Raw genomic sequence first — 23,651 nt, forward strand, 5'->3', positions numbered from 1 at the left:
TCTGCATTTAATCTGTTACCATATCACATGTGTAGCTTCTGGAAAACACTGAGAGAATGAAAGTGAAAAAAACAACTTCTAAAATTATTACTGTGAAAATAGTTTTGACTTTGTGGAATCCTTTTAGAGGATAAGGACCCCATTTGTCCCTGGACTACACTTTGGAAAGTGCTATACTAATCATTCTTTTTAAAAAATTATTTTTATTTTTATTTATTTATTTGACAGATCACAAGTAGGGAGGTGGGCAGAGAGAGAAGGGGAAGCAGGCTTCCCACTCAGCAGAGAGCCCGATGCAGGGCTCGATCCCAGGACCCTGAGATCATGACCTGAGCTGAGGGCAGAGGCTTAACCCTCTAAGCCACACAGGCGCCCCTATACTAATCATTCTTATGCATAGAAAATATGAGGCTTTTTTTTTTTTTCAATCAGTGCCAAGTTGATGAAACAAGGCAAACTCTTCAATATTTCTTTCCTAGTAGTGTATGTCTTGTCACTAGTTTAAGTTGGTCCTGCTTTGGAAAAAATCTTCCATTTAACATTCTAAAGCCAAATGTAGAATATATACATATGTGGGTTTATAAACCATGATTTCCTTTAATCTGATGATCTGTTTCTGAAAAGTGAGGATACAGAATTTTTGTACATTGAAAATTTTGTATGTTAGTAAATCTCTCTTCTCAAAACCCCTTAATGGGTTTTTTTCACCAGCTCTCATTGATTTATAGTTCTTATTTGAGCTTAGTTTTACAGTGATTTATTTTTTAATTATTTACTTATTCCATAATTTGCTGTAATTCTTACAGAATTCTTATGCATAAGTTTTTTTTAAGATTTTATATATTCTTATGCATAAGTTTTTATGTTTTTTTATTCTTACACTTTCCTTTTTCTAATTAATATTTTTAATTTGCTTCTACGTGTATTTTGTGTTTTTATTTTAATTTAAGCCTCACTTTTTTTTTCTTCTTTTTTGGTAGCTTCCAGGGTATGGATTGTGAACAAGGTGGTTTTGTTTCAAGTGTTCATTTGTAAGTTTGGTTGTTTGATGCCTTAAGCATTGATTTTGTTGATTTGTGGTGTCCAATATAATATAACACAAGATAAATGTAATTTTAAATTTTCTCATAGTCACTGGGTTTTTTTTAAGTCAAAAATAGATGAGATTACTTTTAACATATCTTATTTAACCCACTGTATCCAAAATACTACTTCAATATGTGATCAGTACAACATTTTGTACAATGAGATAACTAACCCTTTCTTTTTTGTACTAGCTCTTCAAAATCTGGCATCCATTTTTTTTTCTGGCATCCATTTTATATTTAACAGCACATGTCAGTTTGGACTAGACACATTTCAAGGGCTCCATAGACCTTGTGTATTGAACAGGACAAATGTAGAGAGTGGGTACTCTGGTTAGGGCAGAAAAACTTGAAGAGCCCATAAAAGCTAGAAAATTATACTTGTGTGATGAGAAAAAATGGAAAATAATGCCATTACAAAATGAAGTCCAGGGTTTTAACTACCATTACATCTACTCTCTTCTAAACTTAAATTGTGATAAACCCTAGGGAGGTGTGGGATCTGTAGAGGTGATTTTGAGGGGTATCAAGTTCCTTTGGTTTTGTGAATGATAAATAGGTAAGAGTTGGACAGTGGAAGCCAAGATTGAGTGACCTCTGGTGGAGGGCCTTGCTCTGGGCATTTAAGCAAATTCGTTTAATCACCACCACAACTCAGTAATAAGGTGGTGGTGATAATTCCTAATGTGTGGATGGATGGAAACTAAAGTCAGGAAGTTAACTGAAATTCTCCAGGTCACGCAGTGGTAAGTACTAGTGAGCACTCTTAATCTCCAAAGTTTTGCTCTTTCCAACAGAATACAAGTTTCTTTGTATTTTTTGCAAATCAAATTCCAATTTTATCTAACTAGTTGCATGACCTTGAAAAATTTCACCCCTCAGCCCTAGTGTTTTTATCAAGTTAGAGTTGATAAAGACAGGTTGGGGTTTGAAGGAAATGCTATGGCTAAGGAGAAGGGTTTTTCCAGAGACAACAGGACTCTTAAAGGGTCAGGTCTGTTATACTGGTTCCAGTAACACCAACAGAAAGGGCATAATAAGCCCTAACATTAGAGTGTCCTTAAGGGCCACATACTGGTCTCAAGTCTTTACGTGTAGTCATTCATGTAATCCTCACAGCCACCTATAAGGAAGGTTCTGTTGATATTGATGTCGCTTTTTACAGATCAGGACATCAGAGCACAGAGAGAGTAAATAACTTGCCCCAAGGTCATAGCTGGTAAGAGGCAGACCCGGGATTCAAACATGGCACCTTACTCCACACCTGGACTCTTAACTCACTACTTCCATTTAGAGATTAAATGTTGGTCAGTTAATCACTGAGTATTTTACTATTTTCTGCTTATACACATGCTTCCCATTAAAATGTAAAATACTTTTGCTGCTCTAAAGCTGTTAGTCTTATTGATAGATGCACCAAGCTTTTTCATGTAGAAAAAAAGTTAACTGATATGTTCCAGCTACCACAAATTAGTTTTAAGAGTCAATTTAGATCAAGTAAATTTGACAAATGCGCATTGCTAAGACTTGAGAAATAACTATAGTTTATTTAGTCTGCATGCCCGCATTAAGTGCATTATACCTCTGGAGGAGAATAAGTGAGAGTTTTATGACAAAATTTTGAATTCATCATGTTTAATGTTCTCAGTTTTAGATGTACACATATAAGACCAAGAAGGTTTGAGTAACTTAAAGTATAGAATTTCTGTTCTAAAACACATTAGTCAGGGATCATGATTATAATACGAAGGAAAAAACCCACCTAAGGTAGTAAAATTGGAATTTATTCTAAGCATGGAAGGATTTCTTTTAGAATCCGGGGACAGGAATAGCAGCGGGCAAAATGAGGGCGTTGGGGAGCACTCCCTGTCCTCTTGTCTTCGCTTTATTCTTCTTTCTCAGTTCACTGGCTTTCTCTGATAGCCAAGCCAGCATGGCAAACAGAAGTTGGTGCCCACAGCTGCTCTTCGACATCTTCTAGTCCTAGTCATACACGGTCGGTGTGCCTCTCTTTTCCCCTTTTCTAAATTCTTGACAAGAGAGAGTTCATCTTGATGCCTGTTTCCCACCCCAATCTGACCTTATGTGACTGGACAGGATCACAGCAGGGAAGCTGGCCTACTTGGAGTCCCCCTTAGTGGGCTGGGTGCCCAGAGGAATACGAATGGGTGCTGTATTTTTAGGATCTTTTGACTCCCAGTTTACCAGTCATTCTCCTCCCCCCCCCCCCTTGCTTCTTTGCCCTGTGATGATTCTGCCATAGTAAGTATCTGGAACCTAGATTGCTGCTTTTGAGAAAGCATGGTTTCTCCTTTAAAAAAATTTTTTTTTAATTCAAGTACCATTAACATATAGGTGTATATTGGTTTCAGGTATACAATATAGTGATTGAACAATTTTATACATTTCTCAGTGTTCATCAAGAGAAGTGTACTCTTCATCCTCTTTTTTTCACCCATTCCCCCCACCAGCTTCCCCTCTGGCAACCACCAGTTTGTTCTCTGTGTTTAAGAGTCTGTTGTCTCTTTTTCCTTGTTCATTTGTTTTTAAAATTCTGCATATTAGTGAAATCATATGATATCTGTCTTTCTAACTTACTTTACTTGGCATTATACTCTCTAGGTCCATCCATCTTGTTGCAAATGGCAAGATTTCTTTTTTTCTTTTTTTATGGCTGAGTATTATTCCGTGTGTGTGTGTGTGTGTGTGTGTGTGTTCTGTGTATGTATTATGTATAACTCCACATTCTTTATCCATTCATCAGTCATTAGACACTTAGGTTGCTTCCATATTTTGGCTATTGCAGATTGGTACAGCCATTGTGGAAAACAGTATGGGGGTTTTGCAAAAAATTAAAAATAGAATTACCATATGACCCAGTAATTCCACTTCTGGGTATTTACCCAAAGAAAACTGAAAGCATGAATTCAAAAAGATCTATGTACCTCTATGTTTACTGCAGCATAGTATCTCTTTTTAAAAATTTCCTTTAGATGGAACCTTTTTCAGAAAGGTGAATGATAAGCTGTTTGAGACCTAATCTGATAGTGACAGCTGTTGAATAGAGAGGGTCACTTTGACAAGGAGTGAAATATATGGTATTTTAGGCACTATCAAAATAACAGATTAATAAAAGACAAAGTAGTCTACTCTCAAGTATATGAATGCTAATGTCCAGTCTTGTACTGCTGAATCTTCATTAAATGTGACCAATATCTTGACTGATGTTAGAGTGCTAATTGGTGATCCTGAGAAAGATAATGAAATATCAAATATTTTATCGGTTTAACTTACTGTGTTTTTTTAATTCCAGTTATTCTGAAAATTGATCGTTAATGTGATGTGAGTAGTCCTCTATTAACCATAATGTTTGATTATTCAGATACCACACTGTATGATGTTCCTTTTGTTCCCAGTGGTCAGTTGTGTACAGATGCCTCATATCACTTGGAAAATTCTAAGCTCTAATTCTAATTTTACCTTTAAAAAATAATTCAGGAAAAAAAATCCTAGTAGCTTACTTTAATCTTGAATGTATTAGTAAAGTTGTTCTGCCAAGCATTGCTTGCAGAGTCTAAAATATTTTATATCTCTTTTCCAAATGATAAACAGCCCTCTTGTGTTCTGCCTTTCCGAAATGAAAGTATAGCTTTTGAATTAATGGAGTACTAATAAAAAAAAACTTGATAATAATTTCACCTTATGCATATTTTGCTGCCTTAGGTAAGTAAACATACTATGTCATTTAATCAGTAACACTTGAAGGTAAGTTAGGGACAAACTGGGACAAGAGCACCTAGGATGCCTCTTGGTAAGATGGGGAATACAGAAGAAAGAACTGATTGGGAGAGGGTAGAATTATGACTATTTTTAGACATGATGATTTTGAGATCCCAGTTGGGGGGGCACTAAGTATCTAGCGGACCATTCACCACTGGGACAGAGGTGGTCAAGGTATGGGTAGAGGTGGGTAATAGGAGAAACCCTGGGTTTAAATGAAGTCATTTAAGGAGACACAGTGTTTAGATGAGAAGAGAAAAGGTCTGAGAACAGAAGTCTGGGGGGACACCAGTGTTCATTCCAGAAACATGAGTCCAGGAAGGAGATTTCAGAAGTAAGGAGCCCAGGAATAGAAAGACAATTGGGGAAATAGTATCCTGAAACAGAGCAAGTGATGAGCCAAGGGAGGAAGTCATACTGCAGAAGGATTCTGAGAAATAGGGGCCTGTATCTAATCATTGGATTTGGCAATTAAAGGGTTTTTTTTAAACCTTCAATTTAAAAAAAAAAATTTTATTTTAAACCTTTAATTTTTAAAATGAAATTTCAGTTTTTAAAATGAGATTTTTAGAAATGAAATTTCAAAAACAATAGTACACTTTTGTGGCAGGGAGATTAGAAAACACAATTTAGCAAAAGGGAACAAATTAGAACTGCTTAATATTCTACCATCCTGAGATAACTGTTTTTAACATTATGTTCTATTATCCTTTCAGACATTTTTCTTGCTGAGTAACAAAGGATTTTTTTAAAGATGACTTTAGACTGGGATAACTGCTGAATCAATGGGTTAATAGGTCAAGAAATTAAACATAGGGTGTCACAGATAACATATTGATGAAACAAAGTAGAAAAATACAGTGATAGCTTACTCACTAGGGTGGAGAAGTAGTGCTTTTAGCATGGCCATGGAAGCTGCCTTTTCATTGCCACATCGGAGGCCTCTGCCAAATCCAGGGTGCGGGAGGGATTCCCGAAAGACACATACCTCCATGCCTACCACAATGCCTGGCACACACCGAGACGCTCTTATGGCAAGCAAAGGAGGAGGTAATGGTGATAGAGTGGGGGAGACCGGAAAGGAAAGCACTTGGGAGATTGGGTCGGATACTAGAAGGTCTATGCAGGAGAAGGACAGAAAGCAAAGTTTGGGATTGATAGGCCAAGTGAAAAGAGATGAAGGTTAAGCCAGAATGAAAAGTTGACAGTTGAGATTTTAGATGGTAACCGGTTTTAGATTGTGGTGCGCTCTAGCAGGTAGGGGAACACGGTTTTAAAATGGAGTAAGGGGGGAGGTTGTAGGAGTTGAGGTGGCCAGGGAAGTTAGACTTTGTGGGTTTTGTACGAGTGATCTTATGTGAGCATTGAAAAGGTGGAGAACAGGAGCCTTAGCCGGATGCCAAGGTTGTCCATGAACATGGGGGCGAGAGTCATTGGTGAGGATGTGGGTATGTGATCAGTGACAAGGAGCAGTAGAAGATAGATTTTTATCTGAGCGAAAGGCCATGTTTTAGAAAAAGGACAGTAGAAACCTAAAAGAAGGCTTAGAAGGGAGGCTTAATAAGCTACAGAAGAGGATTTTTTTGTATGTTTAAATCAGACTGTGGAGAAAACTTTGCGACCAGCAGGAGCTGGTAGGGGAGTTTGTTTACTCTGACCCAAGGTTCCACAGGGCACAGAGGAAAAGGGTAGGGAGGGAATTGGGGATGGGAGGAGGCCCCGGAGCTGGGAAGGATGAGAGGAGAAGATAAGTGGCCCTTGGCCTGGCCGGCAGGGTGGAAAGGAGAGTAGTCGTGTGAAAAGGAGAAAATTACTTTGCTTCAGAAACTGTCTAATAAACTCAATTAGTTTATTCTGCCCTAGAAGATCTAATTATCATTCCATTCTCTTGGCTTCATTTCTCTGATATGCAAAAATGTGCTTTCATTCCTTTCAAAAATTTACATATTTATATTTTAAATATATAAATAACATGTGATCATTGTTTTTTTTACAATAAGGTTAATGAAGTAAGTAAAAAAGAGAAGGGGGTAAATCTCAGTTTCTTGAAATCTTACTACCCGAGGATATCATTTTGGTATCTGTTCCTCCAGACGTTTTCTTATCTCAACATACATGTGTGTATTTAATTTTGGAAAATGCACCAAGTAAACTGCAGTTGTCTGCTTCATTGCTTTTTCATGTAACAGTACCTAATAAACATCCTTTGTCAGAATAGGTAGATTTCTGCCATCGTTTTTAGTTGTTACAGTACTCCATTAGAGAACTATACCACATTTACTTCATATACTCTGTTGTTGGGCTTTTGAATATTTTCCAGTTTTTTATTATAAGTAAGGCTAGAAAGAAAAATCATGTGTGTACAGTTTGGCATATTTATCTGATTATTTCCTTTGGGTAAGTTCCTAGGTTTTTTCAAGGTCAACAGTGGTACTTTTTGGGTTAATTTCTTTTTTGTTGCTTTTTCTCATAATTTAGCATTTGGCTGACAAATCCTTTTTGTGTTGATAATTTGGGGAGATAATGAAATATATTTGGTGAACAGTGTAAAATCAGTGGGCTAGGCATATATTATTTGTGAGTTAACAATTTACAATCGTTTGATCGATACGTAATAGACTTTTTCCCCAGGTAGGGAAGCCACAAACATTAGCCTGTAAACCTTTAGGTTGTCTTCTCCCAAAGGGCTTGTACATTTAAGACTTAGGCAGTGGAATTGAGATAATTATGAAAAATTGTTTAAGCTCTTAAGTTAATAATGCATGGAAATGATTAACACAGTTTTCTTTGATTACCTTTTTTCCAGGTGATTCATGGCAGGGGACGTGGAAGGATTCTGTTCCTCCATCCATGACACCAGTGTCTCTGCCGGGTTCAGAGCACTGTATGAGGAGGGATTGCTTCTTGATGTCACTCTGGTTATTGAAGATCATCAGTTCCAGGCCCATAAAGCACTCTTGGCCACCCAGAGTGATTACTTCAGAATTATGTTTACTGCAGACATGAGGGAGCGAGATCAGGACAAAATTCATTTAAAAGGTCTAACTGCTACTGGTTTCAGCCACGTCCTTCAATTTATGTATTATGGAACTATAGAACTGAGTATGAATACAGTTCATGAGATCCTTCAGGCTGCCATGTATGTTCAACTTATAGAAGTGGTGAAGTTCTGCTGCTCTTTTCTATTAGCAAAAATCTGCTTAGAAAATTGTGCAGAAATTATGAGACTCTTAGATGATTTTGGTGTAAACATCGAGGGAGTCAGGGAGAAGTTGGACGCCTTTCTGCTAGACAACTTTGTGCCACTCATGTCCAGACCTGACTTCCTGTCTTATCTGAGCTTTGAGAAGCTCATGTCTTATTTGGATAATGATCATCTGAGCAGGTTCCCAGAGATAGAGCTGTACGAGGCTGTGCAGTCTTGGCTGCGGCATGATAGAAGACGCTGGAGACATACCGATACCATCATTCAGAACATCAGGTTTTGTTTGATGACCCCATCCAGTGTTTTTGAGAAGGTTAGTGCATTTGAAAGCAACAGACAGGACTCACCATTTAGTTGAGGCAGTATGTCTTTATAGGTCAGATTCCCAGGCTTGGTCAGGAGCTAAAAAGAATAGTTTATAAGAATAGTTAGTGGATAAGCAGTCTAATGTGTTGTAGCTTGTACATTTAGGTTTTTAAAAACACATTTTGTGGGGGAAAGAAGAACCAGGTAGGTAAGTAGAGTAGTTTTGTTTTAAAAGTACTTTTAAAGTTGAAGCATAATTATTTAATCCAAAATATTCCGAGTTTGCTTTAGCTTTTCTTTCTTTTCACAAAGTAATTAAATCTGAATTGGGTCAGGTTAGCTCCGTTTTTAAAAATTAATTTAAGTAAACATGCAGAAATTAGAGTTGAGAGGAGTTTTTGTAGTTTTGAATGATGTACATTAATGTAGTTTTGTATTCCTCTAAAATGTAGTGAGTAAACATAAAATAGTTCTTGAAAAGCAATAGGCCCTAGTGGTGATGCTTCTCTACCCTTACCTAGTTGTTTCTTCCCTACGCTTAAGTAGTTCTGTTTTTCCCGTTTCACTATGAATACTAACTAAATTTAACCATGAAAACATGTTTATGTCTAAAACCATTGTTTTGGCATTTCTAACTAAATAGACTATAAATCCTCTGTCAACCTTGATCAAACAGCCCTGTGCACATTTTACCATGTAACAGTTCTGTTGTTTGAAAAATAGTCTTTCTCCAAAACAGCCTTGCCCTTTTTGCACGCAAGCATCTTTCATTTTTATATCAGAGTCTTCACTTATGATCTTTTCTTGCCAAAAGGAGAGAAAGCAGTTTCAGTAATTGCTTAACTTAATTGGTTTCTAATCATACGGTTACCTCTGGGGCTCTGTTTACCTCTTGCATCTTTTCCTCTTTCTAGAAAGCACACTTAAAGCTTTGGTTCAACACCCTTCATGTTAAATAGTTCTTTAGCTTTAGTTACCACACGTGGTGATAAAAATATAATATTTGCAAAGGAGGGTTGTTTACACCGTTTGAAAAATAAACAGATTTGCCCCTGCAGATAACACTCAGCAGTCTGGCATGCTCCCCCCCCCCCCGAAATGCTGTGAAATATCATTAACTTATACTTTTTTTTTTTTTTTAAGATTTTATTTATTTATTTGACAGAGAGAGAGATCACAAATAGGCAGAGAGACAGACAGACAGAGAGATGAGGAGAAGCAGGCTCCCTGCTGAGCAGAGAGCCCAATGCGGGACTCGATCCCAGGCCCCTGGGATCATGACCTGAGCCGAAGGCAGAGGCTTAACCCACTGAGCCACCCAGGCGCCCCATTAACTTATACTTTTAATAGAGAACCCAACTTTATGGGATTTTATCTTTATTCTCAGAATGCACTGGTTCTGGCAGAAATAACTGAAACTAAAGAATACATTGCTTAATTACTTTTTGTTGGGTGATAATCGGCCCCACGTCAACTATGTCAATCATTTGTCTCTGATAACGATTTTTTTCCTTACTAATGTTTTTATTGTTCTCTTTCTCTGGGGAATTCTGTTTTGTCTTTATGCACTAAATGCAAATGCTCTCCCATTCCATAGATGGAAGTACTGGTGAAATAAGAAATAAAATTTCTCCTTCTGTGGGACAATATAATGGATAATTGTTAGCAGTAAATGATTTTTAATTGCTGAGTGCTGAGCCTTTTTATGTTCTAATTACCAGTTCAAGGTGGTCAGTAGTGACAGTGGCTGAAATGAAAGTTAATACCATTGGGTAGTTTTGTAAATTACATGAAACATCTCATGTACCTTCTGATGGATTTTGTTTGCTTCTGTAGCATAGGATGTGATTATTCACCACTGGCCCAGGATTGGGTAGATCTCCTCAGAATAAAAATGTTAAGGCTTCCTTCTTGAGTTAATTTCTAAGGAAAACTTCATAAGGCCCTGGCCAAAGAGGGAGCTTTGTTTTTTTTGTAATTTAGAAATCTTTCAGTTTTATTTTAGTAATACTGGTAAGATCAATGGAAAGTAGTCAGTGATTCTTGTCTTAGTGATATATGAGAGTTACTGCTTATCATAGTACTCTGTGGCTTTCTCTTCTATTTTACTTCCAATAGAGTTTAACATACATTGTTAACATACATTGGCTTTCTGAATGTTGAGAAACATTTTTGAGAGCTTATCTCTAGAAATAAAACTTCATAAACCAAACTTAAATGGAAAATTGGGTTGGGAAATAAGAATTTGAACTATTTTGCACCATACTATTTTGAGCTCCCTTGAAAAGAGGGCCCATCCATTTTTCCTTTACTTAGTGTGCTGCAGGTCTCAAACAAAGCCATTTTAATATCCATTATATATGCACACTGCCAGAAAGGGCACAGAAATAAAGACATGTTACATCTGTGCTGGTCCTTTTTTAGTATGAGAATCTACATAGGGAAAAGCGTAGGCAGTTTTGATTTGTGGTTTTATCCTATTTGCTGAAATTTAGAAAAACAGAATATTGATAGGCACATTTTATTTTTAGCTTTAAATTATTAAAACTTCCTATGACTTTCTAAACATTAAGTGTCTGAAAGAATAGTGGAATGATCACCCATAAACATATCCTTTAGGTTAAGACTGTTATCATTTTGCCGCCTTGGCTTTAGCTGTGTAAAACCATTTCAGAGAATGTTGTAGACATTATGACACTTCATCCCTAACTGCTCGAGCGAGCAGCTCATCTCCCAAGAGTGAGGAAATTCGACATAACCATAATACCATTGTTGAAATTAACAATAATTCCTTAATGTCATGTAATAGGCTCTTCATTTTGTGATTTTTCTCACTTGTTCCCTAAATGTCTTTTTTTTAAGCTGTTTTTTTTTTAAAGGATTTAATCAAGGTTCATATAGCATATTGGATTGTTGTGTCTCCCTTTGAATCTGGAACTCTCTCTCTTTTTTCTTGTTTATGATGAGGATGTTCAAACATGAAAAAGATGGAAGAATAGTATAACATAACTCTGTAGCTGTCACCTAGGTTCCAGAACTGCCCTACCCAAATTCAGTGCCATTCCACTTAGGTTAATCAACAATAATATCATGTGATAGCTAGTCCATATTCAAATTTTCCCATTTCTCAAAGTGCGCTAGAATCTAGTCATTATTTATGTATTGCTTTTGATTATCACATCTGTCTAATCTTAATCTAAAACTGTCCTGCACTTTTTTTTTTATTTTTGAGAAAGGTCAGATCTCTGATTGTCTTAGTCTGTCCCACATTCTGGATTTGTCAGATTATTTCTTTGTGTTGGTGTTAACTTAGTTCCTCTTTTCCTTATGTGTCCTGTTAACACATCTACTTCTCAGCATTGTGTTTTTTCAGGAACAGTTACAGGGCAATGTTGTTGTAATGCCAAAGAGGTCTTGGCACTTAGCAGCTCTAATCAAACTTAGAATTTACCATTTTTTTTTCCTTAGGAGACTAAGTAGCCTGATCCTATGACTAAGGTAATCAAGAATCTTATTCATAGTATTATTAGATTTCTTTTAGATTCTTAAAATTTCCCTCCTTTAAAAAAAAATGGAGAGCCTTTCCACTCAGTTTGATGGGATTAAAACTAGCTGAAGTCAAGATTAAAAGATTGCTTTCTAATAAAAAATTAGTGTATAGCTATGACCCTAGAACTGCATTGTTCAGTAGGGTTACTGCTTGTGGCTACTGAATACTTGAGATGTGGCAAGTCTGAATTGAGATTTTATTAGGATGACAAAAAGGGTGTAAATAACCTCATTACTCATTTTTATATTGATCATAGCTTGAACTGATATTTTGGGTATACTGGGTAAAATGAAACACATTATTAAAATCAACTTCAGGTGCCTCGTTAGTGCAGTAAGTAGTGCGTCAGTCTCATAAAATCAACTTCACCTTTGTACTTTCTTAAATGTGGCTACCAGAAAGTGTACAAGTAATCAGTGGCTCACATTTGTGGCTCTTTATATTTCTTCTGCAAGCGCTGCTCTAGAAGTTCAAGGAGTGAGTTGTTCATCAGAAACTCTGTGAACAAGAATATGGTAAACAGTCTTTCTCACATATTAGACCCTTTTCCTGGTTTCTCAGCCTTTTAAGATGTTCTGCACACTCTAATGTTGAATGAGCTTACCTACCTACCTATTCTTTAGCGTGGCTGATGAGGTTAACTTGAATGTAGCATCTCTTTGTCAGGATCCCGACCCTGGCCTTAGGAAAATAAAAAGCAAGTGAACAAAGCTTGGTGGAAGGAACCTGTGTGGACTTTAATTCTTTCTTTGGTGGTAATGAACACATCTGAACAGAAGCTTCGTAGTGAGGGAACGGGGCCTTCCGCCTCTCATCAGGGAATAGCCCTTTTCGTTGCGGGGACCTGAGTCTTGTCCTCCAGCGATGCTGCAATCTTTGAGTTGATGCTTCTGTAGTATCTTTCTCCCTCATCCTCTACTTTTTTCCCCAGCTGAAAACAGATGGTCTTAACTTTTGTACTGAGTACTCTGTGGGACCATCACCAGAGAGATCATGGCTTCCAGATTTCCTCACTGAGTTCCTTAGAAGCCACCGGGGTTAAGCGCACGCTTCTGCACCTCACGGTCCTCTCCCTTCCTGCTCTAGCAGCCATCGTAGGAAGCCCTTGGACCAGGAAGTGAGCAGACCTGGGTTCCACTCTGAGCAGTGCCACTTGTTCTGGAATAAGATTCCTAACCTTTCTGAGCCTGTTTTTTTTGTTGTTGTTTTTTAAGATTTTATTTATTTATTAGACAGAGATCACAAGTAGGCAGAGAAGCAGGCAGAGAGAGAGGGGGAGGCAGGCTCCCTGCTGAGCAGAGATCCCCATGCAGAGATCCCCATGGGATCCCCATGATCCCAGGACCCTGGGATCATGACCTGAGCCGAAGACAGAGGCTTTAACCCACTGAGCCACCCAGGCACTTCTCTGAGCCTGTTTTTTAATCTGTTAAAGGGAACTAACCTGTAGCCTCAACCTTTGTGTAGAGCTTTTGAGGCACAATCTGACATATATAAGGTGTTCTGGCCCAGCTTGGGTCATTTAGAAGTTATTAGATAGTCATGAAAATTCAGTTTGTTTGCATGAACAAAATATAGCCAGAGAAATTTAATGGCACTGAAAAAAGCACAAGGTGTGGGAAGCTTCCAGATGTGTAAGCCCAATTCTGGGGATTTCGATGTATTATCAAAGAAATTAAATTTTAAATTTTAAATTTATTTCAAAGAAATTTTAAGAATTTCAAGGAAATTTTAAATGTACAATTTATTTCGAAGAAATAAATTTTAAGGATCTTGTCCTTTTAATATAGTTGTTGAAGAGGTCTTAGGATTCCTTTTATCTCTAGTGGATTGTTTTTTTAAGATTTTATTTATTTTACAGAGAGGATGAGTAGAGGCAGTGGGAGTGACAAGGAGAGGGAGAAGCAGGATCTCTGGCTGAGCAGGGAGCCCGATGCTCAGCTCAATCCCAGGACCCTGGGCTCATGACCTGAGCCAAAGGCAGAAGCTTAACTGACTGAGCCACCCAGGTCCCCTCTGTAGTGGGTGTTTAAAATAGACTTCATTTTCAGTTTTTACTGACAAACGTCTGTGGCGTTTTTGTTTTTTGTTTTTTACTAGCTCTGAGGGTCTTTGCGTCTGTTAACAGAGATAAGGCCTGACATTTGTCATTCTGAATTTCAGTGATGGGAAGATTTAAATAGTTTAAACCTTGCTTTCTTTGGTTTTTTGGTTTTTAAAAAAACAATTACTGCTTTATTGAAAACATTTTATGAAGTAAATGTATATTTGACAAAATGCTATTGTACTTTTTTTGTATAGAAAAGATCTTCTTAGCAAAATTGTTAAATTATTCATTTACATACCCATATGTTGGTTATTTAGTACAGTGACATTTTAATATTTTTGAACCTAGGGCATCTTCAATATCATAAATATGCATAAGGTAAGAGTGTGCCAGTAATTCCCCTTAGAAATTGTATTAATCATAAAATCTTCCAGTTTTTCAAAAGGAAGGAAAATCTTTCAGTCCTGTAAAGATTAAAAATAACACATTTGTTCAGCTTATAATTAGGCTTTTACAGTTGGTTTTTCACTGGCTGTTCAGTAAGGGAGCAGATTATAAAGATGTATTCTGCTTTATTCTTAATGTTTTATAAACTAGCTTGTGATAGGTTCCCTAGTGTGCTTTTTTCCTCATGTATTAAGTGTAATTCATCATATGGCCCCAAATTGGGGTTTATGTAACTTTTAAAGAGCAAAGCTAATGTTTTAGTGAGAAAAAAGTTCTCTTTTACTGAGAATATATTTGGATTTAAAAACTGTATCTGCATTTTATGAAAGCTTGTTATAGAAACTTTTACAACTTTGAGATAATTTTGATAGTCTGCTGAAAAAAAACCAGCTTCATTATTAGTAAAAATTAATCCTAGTATCAGAATAAAACATGCTACAGAAGAACTTCCTAATACCTTTTTTAAAAAAGGCTTTAACTTAAGGTGCAGAATTTGTGGCTTTAAAAGCTACATGTTAAAATGGGGGTAAGGTGTCTAGTGCTCACCTTGAGAGGGAAAGAATTCAAGGATTATAAATTAAGTGTCCCAGTATACCTTGGATACTGAAGAATGTTAGCTCTCAGAACTGGTCTTCACAAAACACTGATAATCTTCCAAATATTTTCTCTGTTAGCATAGGTGATGTAGATGGCATTAACAGTGTACTGTGTGACACATAAGTAAATTGATTGTCCTTAATGTCACACTTGGATGGTGTAATATTCCAGTTAATTGAGGCGCGGACCACTTGTAATGACACTGTATGGGTACGGTTGCATCTATGTAAAGTGTAGGTGCTATATGCCCTCCAGAATGTTTTGACTAATCTAACACTTGAGCGATCCAAAATTTCTGTCCAGCAGCCAGACCATTATCTGTAGTGTTACCACAGTTCAGCAGAAAACTCAAAGTTTATTTCTAATAACTTCAGCTATAGCCAGACAAATCTAGAGGAAAAAACAGAAATCTGCTTCTTAACCCTCACTGAAGTACATGAGAAACATAAGCAGTGCTTTATTTGACAATACAAATGTTTGTTTGTTTGTTTGTTTTTACAAAGTCAGTAACCTAGATTTCAAATGTGAAATTTGGTTAGGGTTCCTAATAAGTTTGAGTTGTTTTTGAAGAAGTTTAAAATCCCCTTCATATATTAAATAGTACTTACACAGCTATAAACTTGAAATTGTTTAAACTGACAGTCAGCTAGCTCACTTGCCCCTTGGAGTGAAAGCACAGAGAGGAGCGGGTTTTCTGGTAGAAGCTAGGTTATTAGGTTAAGCGGACTTTCACCGTTCACTTGGTGTCTTTTTCCTGTATCTGTCTCCTTTTTACCTACCCCTCTTCCCCAGCCCCGTGGACTTGGATGATTGTAATTAGCATGGGCAGAGTTCTTAAAAAATCACCCAAGGTGTTTTTCTCCTCAAGTGTTACGCCCTTTATGTAGGGGAGTAGAGTGCTCTTGTTTTCTACCTTTGACTTGCATTCATCCCAGGTTCGTAGGTTCCTGGAGGGTGCGGTAATTCACGGTGTGCACTGCTGTTGGATTCCCCTGGGAGAGAGACTTTGGTGGGGGGTGTATGAAGCCGGCAGGAACCTAGTGAAAACAGGAGTTTACAAATTCAGTCTTGCTGGTTTTCCTTTTAAATAAAATAAATGGCTGAAGAAAACAAAGTTCTAGAATTGGAAATTAGCCACGCAGGAAGAGGTGGAATACAGACAGCTATATTGACTTGTAGAAGGAGAAAGTTTTTTTAATGAACGGAAGAAAAAGGAGGGAGAGAGACCAAATGATAAGCAGAAATCGAACAAGATCGGAGAAGTTAGAAAATGGAGACGAGGTTAGCAGCAGGAGAGGAACAAGGGCAAGTACTAAGATTTTAGGCCTTAAAGTTTTAATTCTCAGATTTAATATTTACTCAGAAAATGTTGCATGTATCACAGGTAAGCCTTGCTCATTTAGAAGTTAGTTTTAGGATTAAACCTTTTTGGCTTTCCTTCTGTTTTACCATATTTTTAAATGAAATTACAGTATTTATGTAGTTGAAAATATTTCCATAAATAGGAAGAACTTTAGAATTTAGTTGTACTATCTAAATATAACTATAATGAAATAATACAGTGGACTTAAGGGGCTTTCTGGAAATCATTTTCTACCTTTTAGGCTTGTGCACACTTAATTTCTAGTGGTGTTCTATGACTTCGTTGAAATTGGAAGGAAATTAGACTTTCTGAGCATACTTATTTTTGAACTACATATTTTTCACTGTAGAAAAGTTGAAGGGATAGACCACTAACCAAATGGTGCTGAAACTTGTATTAGAGGGAGTATTACGTTGAGGAGAGGCCTCTCCCTTACCCCCGACTTACGCTGGTTTCTTGACTTCGGAAGTTCTGTTCGGTTGCCTGCTTGAAGAAGAGTTAGGTAAATCCTTACTAAAATTTGTCTTTTTACCACTTGGTATTTGACTGCAATTACAGTATTACTGAGAGGATTTGTGCTTAGCAGGAACTGATTTTTTTATAGCCTTATCCTTGGTCGTTAACTCAGTTTTTCAGGACAAAGGGATTAATTAAAGGTATTTTGCACCTAGCTTTTTTGGTGATGATTTTAACATATATCAGTATAAGCTTCAGTTCTGAGCATGATTTTATAAAGAGACTTCTCATACTAGGGTAGATGCTTTTGTAATACAGCACATAAAGACTGCTCCATGTTTTGCTGAATATCAAAATAATATTAAATGTAGCTGTGGTTCCCAGAGGTATAATATGTTTTAGTAGATGCTTTGTTTCTGGATATTTCTTTTGAACAGATTGAATTATGGAGAGGGGATGATAAAACTGATAGCCAGGCCTGTCTTCCTTCCATATGACACCTTATACTCATCATTCTGAAAATTAGGTTAACATTTTGGGATATAGGAAGGGCCTTAGGTATCTTCATGCAACTGATTGTTTTTATAAGGAGAAAATATCTAAACCAGAGGCTTGTCCATAATCACAGCGACTTGGGGACTGTGTCAAGCCTAAGATCTGGGATCTTTAGTTTGGGGATTATTCCGGTCCCCAGTGGCACTTCCCACCCCCCACTGATTGATAAACTAATAAAAGGCGTGAGGTTTTGTTTAAGTATATTGGGCATTTGAAAAAAAAAACATTTTGAAAGGTGAAATAGCTGATAATATCTTAAATTGGCTGGCTGAAGGCCTAAAATAATTTTAGACTGTAGCCAGCTATTTTTTCTTAAATATTTTATTTTTTAGTAATTTCTCCACTCAGTGTGGGGCAGGAACTTACGACTCAGAGATCAAGAGTCACATGCTTTACTGGCTGAGCCAGTTTTAGTAGATTTTTTAAATTGCAGATTTTTAATCAAACAAAAGTAGTAAGCTCTGTGGAAATGGCTGTTTTAGTTATATCACCAATTCTGTTTTAATTCTCAAAATTCTCAAAATACATGAATTACCTTTACAAGATAAAAATTTAATGAATGGATGATGTAACATTTTGATAGTGGAGGAAGAAACATGGAATTTTTGGCCAGTGGTAATATCTAGCTATTATTTCTTCACCTGAGTATATATTTATAGGAACCACATTCCAATTTGATAATTTCTCACATTTTCTCCTTTATATGCACATACACAATTACATTAAAAGATCAGAGGAAGAAATGGCCAATTTAGGATTTTCAGATCACTGTTTTTGAGAGGTAACAAATTTAATTTTGTATTCAGTATAAGAGAAGATGCTTTTTTGTAATGCAGTTTTAAAGTATCAAAGTAAGAAAAGTAATATTGAATATATTCTAAGTATTAAGACAGCTTTTTTTAATCCTATGAAAGGATAAGGAAAGTTCTTTAGAATATGAAAGAAATGTCATTTTCCCCCATATCTTGCTTTTGGAAGTACCTGATCTACAGATAAACTGTTAGGTGGGGAGTGAATGATGGGAGAAATGCTTAAGGATGAGCCACGTGGTTATTTTTTGATAGCTCCCTTTGTTAATGCATTCAAATGACTCCATTCATACAGCCCTCCACCTTTTGTTTTAAAGCAGAGTATCTGTAATTACTTTGTCCAGGATTATCAAAGAGGCATTAATTCCCCATTTCTTTGATGAAAGAAGAAACTAATTATAATTGTGCTTATTTGTATTATTTGGTTTCAGAGGAAAATTGTAGCCCTGGGAAAAGGGCAAGGTAGATCTAGAACTTTGAGTTGTGACAGAGAGGAGGAGCTAAATTTCTTTGGTTAGAAGATGTTCTTGGGTATAATCTACTATCTCAAAGACACAGCTTCCATTATTGGGGGCCCACAGGTAGAACAGGCTGGATAAAGATATGGAGCTGTGATGTGGATTTTAACAGAGTTGAAGTGACGTTTTAAATTCTTTGGAGCTGGAGTTTCAAAGGAAGACAACAGAATGGATGGAGGGAGAAAAGGACAAAGGGACCCAAAGGTTGGGTAGCAAATGAGACAGGAGAATGACTATAAGAAGTAGTTAAGCTGACTCAGTTTGATGGAATCTGTAAGAGCCTGGGTTTGGAATGTGGAAGGCTATCACACAGGCCGTGGTGCCTCATCCTCATGTGACGCCAGGACCCCTCCGTGGCGCTCCTGATACGTGGTCCCGCCTGGACTACCTCCACTGGCAGGAATGCTGACTCCAGAGGTGGCAGTCCTGACTTGGGGAGAATAGGTACCCATACCCTTCTTACCATAGTCCTTGTTAAAAAAAGAAAAAAAAAGCCAAGTACAGACCTATATAGAACCCGAAAAGGGGCAACTGCATTTTGTATGTGTATACATATGTTTTCCTCTGAATATACTGCCAGCTGTATAAAAGAGTCCATTTTTATTTTTTGAGAATGTTACACTCTTCTGCAGTTTTTGTCACTTGACATTTGAACAGCTGTGTTCATGCGTGTGGATTAACCTCCTCCTTTTTAATGACTGCATATGGTAAAGACTGCATACGAGAGTTCAGCCAACCAGTGTCTTATTTGTGAGATATTTGAGTTGTCCTGGTTTCTGTGCTCCTAAAATAATGTAATGAACATCCATTATCTTGACAGTTCTAGTTAGAAAGCTTTTCCCTATGCTGGCCCCCAAATCTTCCTTCTAACTTCCACTGACTGGTCCTGAAAACGGTTGCCATCTTTCTCGCAAGTTTTCTCTTGAGTTTAAACATTCCTTGTCAGTTTTACCATTTTTTCATATGGTTTGGATCCCTTTGCTGTCCGGGATGTGGTCCGCTTTGTGATGTCTAAATTGTAGTGATGGAACTCAGCCCTCTTAGCTGTGGTTTCACCAAATGGAGAGGGTGGGATTGTCTGTTTTAATTCAGTCCATGATTTTCTTCTCCCCTATCGCATTGTTAGTCTGTATTGAGGGTAGTCAGTTATAGCTTTCCATTGGAGTTTATGGATCCCTGGAGTATTTGACAAAAGCTGTGGACTTCCCACCCTCTCACTTTACTGTGCCCCCACCCCCTGCTCCTAGAATGCATTAACACAAGTATTTCTGTAGTTTTATGTGGTTCATGGGTCCCTGGTGTTTCTCTTTATCATTGGACTTGTTGATTACTTTGCCACATTCATAGGTTCTCTCATTCTCTGCCAGTTCTGTTACGTCCTCATTCAACTGGAAGTGGTCAAGGTTTGGCATTGCTGGGTGAGTCCATGCTGCCTCCCAGCGTGGAGCGCTTTCTTATCGCAAGTGATGTTTTTTAACAATACAGATCAGCCTCAGGCTAACCAGTCCGTAGTTTGGAAGTCTGGCTTCTAGTACTTTCCCATTCATGATTCCACACAGATTACGAAAAGCAATTAAGCAGCCTTATCTGTGAAGCCTCTCAGGATCCCAGGATGTGATTTTGAGATCAAATGACTTGAATTTAATGAGAATATCTATCTAGTTTTTCTTTTTTTTTTTCCTCAGCCATCTTGGATTTAAGTTTCTTCTTAGTCATTGTGTTTGATCTTCAGATTAGAAAGAAGAAAACATCCTTAGCCAAGAATGGAAATAAAATAGGAGAAGGCTATTTGTCTCTGTTACTATTACATTAACCACCCCATCCAGGAGGGGCTTCCCTTTTACCTCTACTTCTTTTTACTCTAACCTCTAAGACGCCGTTTATTCATTATCTGGCGCTTTGTAAAGTCACAGTTCATCCTGAGGCTTTAGCCTCGTTTACAATATGCTTACAGCTCCATTTCACCCTTTGTAATACTTGTTTTTTGTGGGTTGTTTTTTTTTTTTTTTACCATCTGTTGTAAGTGGTTTTTTAACATCTGAATTCCAGAAAGTTCTCTGTGCAGCACATCAGATTTTTTAGATACTTTCCCCTTTTCTTCCCCTCATCAGTGTGTTTTGCAATTATGCAGTCAGCATTATGCTTTTGAGAGCCTCCAAGCCTTCTTGAGCTTCTTTACACAGTTTCCGATCTTGGAATTGATCCTAATTTTCCTTTAAAAAACTTGAAATCTGCCTATCCAATATGTGCAACATTCCCCTTCCCTTCTCGATTTCCAAATGACATGGCTGCTTTCTATAAAGCTTCCTCCTCCTTGCATCTTACCAATCATGTTTTATTGGGGAGAATTAGGTCCAGAGTAACAGTTTCTCTCCTTTCTCCTCTTACTTTGGAAAGACTGAATTTTTATGCAGACCAAAAGTACATCATCAGACGCACTGACTTAAGCTGACACTTTTACAGATGTCCGCTGGTCAGTGATGGTAGCTAAGAATGGCTGTTCATTGTACATTGCCACATGACAGGTACCATAGTCTCCTTTTCACATAGATGATCTTGCTTGTCTCCTGCCTTAGGGTTATGAGCCATAGGTACTAGTATTGTTTTCCCAGTAATACAGATGAGGAAATGACTATAAGGATGTTGAGTTACTTGCCCAAGATCCCACAACTCCTGAGTGCCAAGGTTGGATATTTTCCTCTACTGGATTCTTAATCGGCTATCCTGGGCAGCTTGACGTGGTGCTTAATTACATTGCTGGAAGGGATTCTGTTACTTCAAAACCTGTGTAGCTCTCAGGCCACTGGCTGTGCACAGTAGGCACTTAAATATTTAATTTGAGGTTTCTGTTTCTTGTTGATTTCCAGGGTATTGCCTTTTAGCTCTTGCAATTAAGAAAAAGGTGAGGAAAAATGGGTGAGATACACCATTAGGCAATTCATAGAAGAAATGGAAAGACAAAAAAAGATGCTCGTTTTTCCTAAGCAAATGTGTATTTGATGGTTTTAAGAGACCCAGTTTTTAAATGGCAAGATTCTTTTTGTTTATAAATATGATACATAAAAAAGAATGCAGAGATGTTTGTGAAGTTTCAGAGATAATCATTATTAACGCAAGCGGGCATACACAAAATCTTATTCAGTTGAGCTACCAGTGTACAATTGCTTTTTTAAAAAACTGAATCTATTGTGAACATCGTTCCATGTAAATAAACACTCGGTGATGATGGCGATATAGGTTTCCATTGTTTCTCATAAGTGATTGAAGCTCACTTCATTTCCTTTGTTCTGTACGTTTTTATATGTGAAGCAAAAGTAGAGGATGAGACTTCAGATCTATATTTTTTATTATTAGACTGTTTATTGAAATTACTTCTTTACCATTCATTATTTGATCTCTTCTACATTAGGTGTTTTGCTAGGAAGAGTTGGGTTGGATGTCCAGTCATTGTGATCCACGCAATTGATTCTTGGTTTCAAGAACCATTATACTATCTTTTCTTTGAGAAGGGTCATTAGGATAACTTGTTGAACATGTATGTTAAGTGTTTTAATAAATGAGTTTGTCATTTAAAGAGTTTTCTAATGAGTAGTGGAAGCTGTGCAGTAACCTCTTGGAAATAGCTTTGGAGCAAGACTGTCCTGGTGCAAGTTTCGGATCCCTGCTCTATCAGTTTTAGTCATGTGAACAATTTGGGCACGTCACTTAAGGGTCTACGCCTCAGTTTTTTCATCTTACAATTGATCCTCATTTTTTTAGAAAAATAGTGATGATTGTTACTCTCTTATGGGAGGAATAATTTAACTTGAGATATTACATGTAAAGCCTCAGTGAAGTATTGATATCCATTTTGTCTCTTTTACGCAGTAAGACAAGGAATTCTCAACCTTTTTTTGTGCTGTTTACTCTTTCGCTACCCTGGTGAAACCCACGGAAGGACCCCTTCTCAGAATAATGATACTAAAGCCATAAAGTTCAGTGATTGGGATTACAAAGGAAGCCAATTATATTGAAAGGCAGTGACCAAAATACTTAAAACACATTTGTGGTCCTTTCTGTTTCAGACTTTCTTTGGACCGAGGTGGGGAATGAATGAGAAAGACAGGGCAGAGGGAGGAAAAGGAAGCTCTAAGTAAATGCCTGGTGCTGGCTCCCTCCCAAGCAGTCCCCCTGGATCCCCCACGGGTGCCTGGACCTCGCCATGTCCGTGTCCTCTCAGCAGCTCAGATGGATCACCAGTGAGGTGGAATGCCTCTCCCGTGTCCCTTAGTGACCGCACTCTCCAGAGCACCTCAAGTCCGATCAGTCAGAGTCCTCGCTTTGGGAACCTATCCCTACTTCACGTCAGTCATGCACTTGTGCCCGTTTCCTCTCTCAATATCTGATTTTCCCGTCGACATGGGAGACTCTCACCTCATCCTTGTCATTATGACACGGGCTTTTTCTTCGTGGTTGTCCAGCTTCCTACCTCTTCCACGAGGCAGCCTGTCTTTTGGGCCGGTTTGGTATGTTCCCTGTCTTCACATCTGCAGCACTCACAGATGGACTGTGTGCTCTCGTTCCCAGCCGCCAACCGCCTCGTTCGCTTGTTGGCAAATCTGTGTCTGTTTTCATTTCCCCAAACATATTCGAAGTTCTTTGAGGAAACAGACCCCATCTTATACTTAACATTTTTGTCTCCCTATGGAACTTAGCACAGTACTTAAAAGTGCTTCATAAGATTTTGGTTAAAAAAGAAAATCCTCACAATGAGGTAGTTCCAGCTCCAAAAACAAAAAGGAAAAAAATTGGACCTTGTCACCTGCTTGATGGTTGTAGGAGCTGCTGATATCTGACCAAGTCTTTATAGGAAAAACCTACTGAGAATTTTGCATCTTCTAAAATTTCTACTAACTCACTAACTTGATTGCCCAAGTTATTCAGTCATGGTTGC

At 37.6% G+C, this 23,651-nt stretch overlaps 1 protein-coding gene across 2 annotated transcripts in view; it reads left to right on the top strand.

The window, feature by feature from the left end:
• Window positions 1–23,651, top strand: part of KLHL15 (kelch like family member 15) — a 34,465-nt gene that overhangs the window by 5,064 nt on the left and 5,750 nt on the right. For both annotated transcript variants that reach the window (XM_082718260.1, XM_082718259.1), the window contains exon 2: window positions 7,672–8,383. In XM_082718260.1, coding sequence (XP_082574386.1) covers window positions 7,679–8,383 — 705 coding nt within the window. In that variant the 5' untranslated portion in view covers window positions 7,672–7,678. The remainder of the gene's footprint in view (window positions 1–7,671; window positions 8,384–23,651) is intronic.

This window comes from Mustela nivalis (genome assembly GCF_964662115.1).
Source record: "Mustela nivalis genome assembly, chromosome: X".
Lineage (NCBI taxonomy): Eukaryota > Metazoa > Chordata > Mammalia > Carnivora > Mustelidae > Mustela > Mustela nivalis.